Genomic DNA, 8357 nt, shown 5'->3' with positions numbered 1-8357 from the left:
CTGTCCCCGTCTCTGCCTGCCAGCTTAGTTGTGGGGAGAGGGAGAGGGGTGCGTCCAAAGAGCAGCCCGTGGGCACATCCCCTCCACGTCCGTCCATCTGTCCGTCCAGCCTCCTGGGAGCCAGAGAAGCAGCTGAGACCAAGGAGGGCAGTTTATTGTCATTCAAAGCTCCCAGGACCCTTCGCTGGGCCGAGCGCCCTGTGGCCTGCCAGTCTGCACTCCCGGGAAGGGAGAGGAGCGCGGTTCCTCCCTGGGAAGGCCGGGCTCTGTTCTGATCTTCTTTCCACGGCAACAAGTCCCAGCTGCAGCGGCCCCTGCTCCACCTGGAGTCCGCCACACACGGGTGCCCCGGGCTCTGTGCCCACCTTCCTCCGGGCTCTCGGGCTGCCGGTGGCCCCTCCGCAGGCCCCTGGCTGCCAGATTCCGGTGCCACTTCTCCAAGGCCTGGCACAGGGAGGGAAAGGAGAGGTTCTCCAGCTCCCTCCGGCCTGGGCTGTCTGTGCCCGGCTCCTTCGGTCCCTCCCTCTGCCCTAGGCGGGCAGCAGCCAACCCTGCCCTGGCCAAATGCAGAGGCTCAGACTAGAGCTGCCCTGTGACCGGGGAGCTGTGCTCAGAGCACACGGGACGGGAAGGGACAACGCCTTGGCAGCCATGTGAGGGCAGCTGTGCCGCAGGCCAAGCTTGTTCCCAGTCTGCATGCCAGGCGGACTGGGCCGAGCACAGGGCTGCCAGCTAGGTCAAGGGCTCCAGATCCAAAACAGTTTCTCTACCCAAACCAACCCTCCCCCACAAGTGAGGGCGCCCTGGTGGCCCGCGTGGAGGCCCTGCAGCTCGGAGGCGCTGGTCTGGAAGGGCTGCGGGAGGCCGGGCCGCCCCACCCGCACCTGAGAAAGGACCCAGCCCTCAGCGCGTCCCTGTAACTGCCGAGCCACCCGCAGCTGCGCGACCCGCCGCCTCCACGTGCGCCAGACCCACCTCAGCTGCCACTGCCTGAGCTGAGGGGACAGGGGGAGCCCCGAACTGGCCAGCTGCCGCCTCGGACCTGTGCTCGCCTGGCCCCCAGCCCCTCTGTGGCACAGGAGGAGGGTGCCATAGGAGGGGTGTGAACAATGCAGATTCCCTGGCCTGTCCCAGGTTTCAGACTGAGTAGGTCCAGAGGCCATACTTTGAAAGACTTCATCCAGGCATTAGGGTTGAGAATAGCATGAGAAACTGGTGTGAGGCTGGGGGGAAGGGGGGAGGAGGGAGGGGGAAGGAGGGACCCTCCCCACTCACCAGCGACCGCGCCAGCTCCTCTGCCCCTGAAAGGGCAGGGCGGGGCGAGGATGAGCTCCCAACTCCGCCGCGTAGGGCGGAGTTATCCCTAGCCCTCAAAACCCCTGGACCGGAAGAAATTCGCGCTCTTCCGCCATGCTGCCGGCATGAGTGGGGGAGCACATGCTAGCATGGTGAAGGCTCTCTTGCTTATTGCATCGGACTTGGCTCCCTGGTGGTCCTTGGGGATCATGAAGTCTGGGCATAACACCCCCTGAGCATCCACCCAACATTGCCACGTCCCTGCCAGGCGCCTGGCCTGCTGGGAGCCCTGGAGCCGGCGGAGCAGTGCCTCGAGGTGCCAGCGCCGCAGGTATTTCCTCCTGGGGAGAGATGACCCCTTGACGGCCAGGGAAAGGGACGAGCCAGGGGCCAAGGGCCAGCTCCTCCAGGAGCCTGTGGGGGTGAGCGCTGACCAGAGTCCCAGCCCTGGCCACGGCTCAGGCACGCCCTTCCGCCCCCCACCCCCCGCACCCCCCCCCCCCCCCCCCCCCCCCCCCGTCCTGCCGGCCCCACCTCACTTCTCCATGCAGTTGCTTACCCCAGCCAACTCTTGTCTCCCTGGCCTTCAGAGCTGCAGTCCCCTCCTGGTCCTGGAGGGGGCGAGCCCTGGGCCCTGGGTCCGGGCCACTGCATCCTGCGCTGGGCGGCGCTGTCGCCTGGAATGGGCAATCGAGGCAGAAAAGGCTACCGTTCAGGAGGTCAGACTCCTCCTTAGCCCACCCCTAGAGGTAGAGCACAGGATCAGGGGTGAGCGGCAAAAGGGACTGAGTGAAGCGTGTGCCCCATGTCCACCCAAGCCTCGAAATGACAGGTAGGGCTGGCAGGGCAGATGTACCGTTTTCTGAAAATGGCTGAGATATTCCTGAAGGGGAAATGGATGGTGGACATACAGGTAAATACATACAATGGATCTGCCAAGGAGCTCGGAGCTCATTTCCGGGCCCTTAAGCGCCGGTGACCAGTCACCCCTGTGCTTTGTACATCATCCTTCCACAGGGGCAGGTCTCCTTACTCTGAGCCCCGGACGTTTCTGTCCGCGTCCTCTGCCCACCGAGGCTGCGATGCTGGGCTGGGCTGGGCAGCCGGGGTCCCTGTGGCCTGCAGCTGCGGGCCTATGAGAGCAGCCAGGGAGGAAAACCTGAGCCCAATGGGCATGGCCATGCTGGGCCCAGCTGGCCTGATGGGATGCCCCTCTGCCCCTGACCCAGTACTGGGCCTCCTACCTGTGTGGGCACGTGGGGCAGTGCATGGGACTGCACATTCTCCCTCGAACCCTGCGGCCCCCAGAGGAGGTGCCCAAGCGCTCCATGTGGCTGGAGGCGCAGGCAGTGGGTGGAGCAATCACAGCCACCACAGGTGAGAGCTTCCCTGCTGAGCAGGTATTCCTCTCCCACTTAAAGTGACATCGCTTGCCTGAGGCCCCCCTCTCGGGAGTGGGCTGACAGTCTCGGCCCCCAGCTGCTGGCCCTGACCCCAGGCTCGCTCAGGGGCCCAGTGCCACCAGGAGGTGGGTAATACCCGCTCCTCCTGTTAGGTGAGAGTTGGCTGGGTGTGTGCCGGGAACCGAAACCTAACATTGTCACTGGAGATAAAATGTAAAAAGAGCTACGGACCTTGAGGGCTCTGAATGGTCAGAGCTATTAACTCATTGTCTAGTTGAGATAGTGGTGCTTGAGGCAACTTTAATTTGTTAATCATATGTAAATGTATGTTGATTTTCTGTTGTTGGAACTTCCCCCTAAGAGATGTCTTTGTTTCAGGATCTCAATAAAAGGAATGGTAAAAGGCCAGAGAGCAGTTAGTCTTCCCACTAGAGGTGGACTTCCCGCCTGGCCCCCATTTTCCCAAATTAACTCTTCCAGTCTCTCTCTTCATTTTAGTGTGCGGCCTTCTCCAGAAACCGGACCTTGAGTGGGCCCTGAACCACGCAGGTCATGTTAAGGGATCCCACAGGTTTTGTGTGTGTGTGTGTGTGTGTGTGTGTGTGGTAGAAAGAAGCTGCCTGCCTGCCTGCCAGGAATGGGTGTGCATGTTTATAAACATACTCCAAAAATAGAATTGTCTGGAGCACAGAACTAGAAATAAAATACCCTGAGCCCCCACAATCTGCTGTGGCCACAGTCCCACATAGAGAATGTGGATTCTGCAAATAGCCAGTTCCTTTCCATCCCATTAAAAAACCATTTGGCCTCTCCTTTCAGACTCTCTCAAGTCTATTAGCCACTTCCCGGCATTCTGACCCAGAATTCCTGGTGATGCCAGTTCATCTGCAGGACACTGGCCTTGCCGGTAACTCTGGGCTGTGCATCCCACAATGACACAGCCCTGGATGCCACAGGGCGCCACTTCTGTGCCCAGCTGTCGGGGCAGCCTCTTCCCGCCTGCAGGCCCTCAAGCTTTTGCCACCATTTGCTCATCTCAGAACTAACTGCTTCTGATTGGAGGGCATCTGGCCGTTGTCTTTGGGCAGAGAATATCGTGAAAGGAAACTTTCTCATTTACATCTGATTTTTCTATAATGAGCATGTCTCATTTTTTCAATCAGAAAAAGAACAAAGTGCCACTGTCCCCATACTTCTGTCTTGATGCTACGCTGCACCACGACATATACTGACTGTGGGTGCCTGAGGCTGTGACCCAGCACTCATCTTCGCAGCAGGCCTGACTCTCAGCAGGTGCCCAGGAGATGTCTGCTGATGGACCGGGGTTGGCTCCCAGAGCCAGGAGGCTGGCTAAGGGCTGGGAGGGTGGTGTCCACAAGGCTGCTGGCCCTGGGGAAGCATCCAGCCAGGCGTGCCACCAGGGGCTGAAACAAGCCGATTCTGAAGCCACTGGCCTCCCGGTCATTTTGAACTCTACCTGGGCCCCACCTCACCTGGTTCCACAGGAGGCGCCCTCTGCCGGCCAGCCCATGCCAGTGCTCGAGGTCGGCCCTGGGCCTGGGAAGGGCTGTGCTAGTCTCCTGGGCCTCCACCTGAGGTTCCAGCCACACACTGAGCAGCTCTGTCCGCAGCTCTGTCCGCCACTGGGTCCGCAGGAGCTGTCTGTGCCCAACCAGCTGGAACTGGGAGATGGTGACTCGCTGGACACGGCCCCGGGCGGCAGATTGGGCCCAGGCCTCTAGGACCCTGGGGGGTAGAGGAAGGAGTCCATACCGAGGGCCATCAGCTCCAGACTGGCTTTATGGCAGCTCAGGGGGCCTCCCCTGCCAGTCCCCTGTGATAGGGGACCTCCAGGCAAAGTCCTGCTCCTCCCCTCCTACCCCCCCCCCCCCCCCGCCCCGCTCTGCTGGAGCAAACGGGTTTAATGGCACCGAGAGCAGCAGAATATCACACAACAGGGGCAAGCATCCTGCTCAGAGGAAGGACAGCCCTGCTGCTCACACTGCCTCCCCTGTCCTCACAAGAACGGGTTCACAGAGCACCTGCTAGGCAGTGTCTGGCCCTGAGCTGAATGTTTACGTTCGCTATCTCTAATCTCTTGGCCTCCCTGCAGAGCAGTTCTGTTATCTGTCTCTGACCTTTAAAGTGAGACCTGCCCCAGAAGGGTCACACAGCCGGGGAGTGCAGGGCTGGGCTCTGACCCGGGACCAGCTGCAATGACCAGGATCGCCTCTCTCTGGCAGCCCCAGCCTCCCAGGCCCTGGCACCAGCCGCCAAACACCCTCTCCCCTGCCCCCCAACCAACTCCAGGCCCCGCGTCCAGGAAGGCCCTGGGCATCCGCCTGGCGCTCAGCTTCCGGGCAGCGTGGGCTCGGCCGAGCTGGTGTAGGCGGGTCTCCTGTACCCACAGAGCCCAGCACAGGGCCAGCTGGGTCTGGGCCGGAGCTCTGTCTTCTGCCGGCTGGCGGGCCTCAGGGCGCTGGTCCTGGGCCACTCGCCATGCCGTAAAGGCCTGCCGGGCCCGGGCCCTCCTCAGCTGCCCAGCTGCCCAGACCCCCTGCACGTGGCTCCTCCAGAGAGCGACGCAGGCCCGAGCCATGCGATGCTCCTGCATCCTGCACCCGGGCTGTGGCCACTCGAGCTTCCTGCCACGTGGCAAACGCGGCTCCCGGTGCCCGTCTGCTCAGGCCAGCCTGGAAGGCCCGGCCCCGGGCCCGGAGCATGCCTGCGTCTCTCGCAGACCCACGCCAGGCCTGGAAATGGCTGCAAAACAGGGGTAGACGGCCCAGCTGCTGTCAGTGACAAGTCCCATTTATTCAAAATGCACCTGCACCACCCCCCACCCCCCAAAGTCTTAGCAAAGTCTTACAGGTTCCACACGGTTCCATACACAGCCCTGTGCCTTAAAAATGTAGGGATAGATGTGTAAGGGGGAAAGTTCCGGCTTTCATTCAGGGCCTTGGGACGCACACACTCGGGGCGAGGGGGGAGATGGGGGAGGCGGGGTAGATGCTGCCCAGGAGTCTGAGGGAGCCCAGCAGCTGTGGTTCAAGTCCCAGATCCCCTGGGACAGTCTCCCCTGCCTCCTCTCACAAGCCCGCTCCAGGGCAGGAGTCAGTGAGGGGAGCACGGCCCCCCACTCTGAGGGCCTGAAACACGGACACGGCCTTCAGATGGGAAAGGGGGCCAGTGCCTGCAGCCTGTGTTACCGGCCGTGGGGACACTGAGCAACAGTGAGCTTGTCACCATCCCGAGGGCATCGCCTGTGCCCTCTGCTCTTCAACGGCATTCATGAACCACGTGCAAGTTTTACTAGAGCCGTGGTCGGCAAACTGCGGCTCGCGAGCCACATGCGGCTCTTTGGCCCCTTGAGTGTGGCTCTTCCACAAAATGCCACGGTCTGGGCGAGTCTATTTTGAAGAAGCGGCTTTAGAAGTTTAAGTTTAAAAAATGTGACTCTCAAAAGAAGTTTCAATCGTTGTCCTGTTGATATTTGGCTCTGTTGGCTAATGAGTTTGCCGACCACTGGGCTAGAGCATCTCTATTTAGGGTGCCAGCCCCTCTTGTTGGCCCCTGTGCACAGAGTCCTCCTGAGCTGACCCCCCAAACGCCAATGGTGGCGGAGCGGGGACACCGATGGTGGTAGAGGTCTGAGGAGCTCATCCCTCCATCTCAGCCGTCACCTCCAAACCCAAGGACCGACCCAGCCAGGAGGGTGAGGGGACGTGGGATGAGGGGCCTGCCGTCCCGCCTCCTGCACAAAGCGGGTAGTGAAGGCTAGTGGTCATGGCTCTACAGCTCCAGGCTGGGGTCTCCCCTCACCCCCACCCCCACCCTATCCCTACCCCTACCTCTTTCCCTGTTTCCCAGGTCCCAGGCCTCCAGCCTGGACTCCCTTAGAGCTGCAGGGGCCACCCAGCCTCCCATCCCCCGGGCTCTCCCCCTGCTCCTCCCGGGGTGGGGATGACCCTCTGCCTCCCGCTGCCAGGCCCACCCACCTCTGCAGGGTGAGCCGCTCTGGCCTGGCCGTCCTGTGCCTCTGACAAGCTGCCGCCTGCTGCCAGCTCTGGAACATGGCCCTGCACAGGCCCTGCCGGCGCAGCTGCGCCCACCCCTGGTACCGGTCACGCAGGCACCGCTGCCCTGCGGCCAGAGGGATGCTGAAGTGGCCCTGGGTGCTCACGCTGGCCTCGCCCCCGAGCCCTGGTTGCCCACCCTGGCCTTGCCCCCGGGCCCTGGGTGACCGTGGGCCCCTGCCCTCTACCCAAGAGGAAGCAGAGAGGCCACCCTAGCCGTCTGGCTTGAAATGCTTTGGTGACAGAAGTCCTGCTGTTGACCGAGCCAACCCAACTCAGGGAGTGGTTTGTTTTTATAAAAACTTCTTGGCGATGCTTAGGAATCCCAAGAATGTCATGAACATCTAGATTCCCAGCTTTTCTTTAAAAAACTAGGTCTACAGCACTGGGCAGCCTTCCCGATCCTGGGCATGCCCTGTGGGGTCTCCCTGTTGGACTCTGCTGGAGGATACGGACTCCCAGGTCTCCCTGGTGGGCCCCGGCCCCCCCTCCTTCACCTTGGGCCCGGCCCAGTCCCCCACACACTCTGCCAGGAGCAGCGCCAGAGCCCCAGGGCGTCCCGCATCCGTCTGCGGCCCCGCTCCCGGGCCCACCGCTCTGCCTCCAGCCGCCGCGCCAGCCGCCGCCGCCTCCACAGGCCCAGCGCGGCCCTGCAGCTCCGAGCCCAGGCCCAGCGGGCAGCCAGCTTCCTCTGGGCCCCTCGGGCCACCGACCAGTGGCTCCAGCCGAGGAGGACGCTGGGAAAGGAGTGTCCACCTGAGGATGGTCACTGCCGCTGGGGCCCGCCCAGCCCACTCTTCCCACAGCAGCAGGAGGGGCTTGGGGTGACTCTCTCCCCGTTCCCATCTTGGGGGAGAGTCGTTGCTGGGGTCACAATGACAGGTGGTGGGGACAAGGGGGGACCCCAGACCTCCAAAGCCAGGTCTGTACCAACCTGCAGTGCTAAACCTTGCCAGGAATGGAGTGCTTGCTCTGTGCCAGGCACTGTGCTGGGGGCGGGGCATGTGCCCTACCTCCTTGATGCCCACTGAAGGGAGTACTATTATTACCCCCCTACAAATGGGGAGATGGAGGCACAGAGAGGTTAAGCACATTGCCCAAGATCACACAGCCAGCGAGGGATTAGAACTCAGGCAGATTAACTCTTAAGCACCGTGCTAGAATGAATGAATGAATGAATGAATGAATGAATGAGCCACGGCTGTGAAATCTCTGAAGTGATAGCTTTGATGAGTAGCCCCTGCCCCCAAACTCCGCATACACCTCTCAGCAGGGCAGGAGGGCAGGAGGGACTGAGAGGAGCTGAGACTGGGGCAGGACAGGGGTGCCCTCTGGAATGAGAGGGCGGGGGCGCTGCTGTGAAGGCCCAGGGCCAAGGGGGAGGGGCCTCAGGAAACAGTAAATCCAGAGAGTAGAGGGAGGCCCGGCTCGCTGGCCTGGGGCAGGGTCCCTACCGCCTCTGAAGGGTGTGCCGGGTGCCACCTCGCCGCAGCCCGGGACTGCCGAGCCCGCGCCCACCAGAGCCGAAGGCACCGCGCCTGCTGCCACCGCCCAGCTGCCCGCAGAGAGCCCGGCCGAAGCG

The 8357-nt window shown here is 62.2% G+C and overlaps 1 protein-coding gene across 1 annotated transcript; it reads right to left on the bottom strand.

The window, feature by feature from the left end:
* Positions 1-162: 162 nt before the first annotated feature.
* LOC118731951 lies at positions 163-7537 on the bottom strand. Its single transcript, XM_045570496.1, has 9 exons — positions 7301-7537; positions 6698-6842; positions 4193-4445; positions 2330-2429; positions 1856-1973; positions 1526-1637; positions 1276-1299; positions 885-995; positions 163-444 (listed from the first exon to the last, which is right to left on the bottom strand). Exons 1-9 carry the CDS (start codon positions 7338-7340, stop codon positions 163-165), a joined length of 1185 nt encoding a protein of 394 aa, XP_045426452.1. The 5' UTR covers positions 7341-7537.
* Positions 7538-8357: the final 820 nt, after the last annotated feature.

This window comes from Pipistrellus kuhlii, unplaced genomic scaffold (assembly GCF_014108245.1).
Source record: "Pipistrellus kuhlii isolate mPipKuh1 unplaced genomic scaffold, mPipKuh1.p scaffold_m20_p_34, whole genome shotgun sequence".
NCBI classification, from domain to species: Eukaryota; Metazoa; Chordata; class Mammalia; order Chiroptera; family Vespertilionidae; genus Pipistrellus; species Pipistrellus kuhlii.
This window is presented reverse-complemented; position numbering and strand designations above follow the sequence as displayed.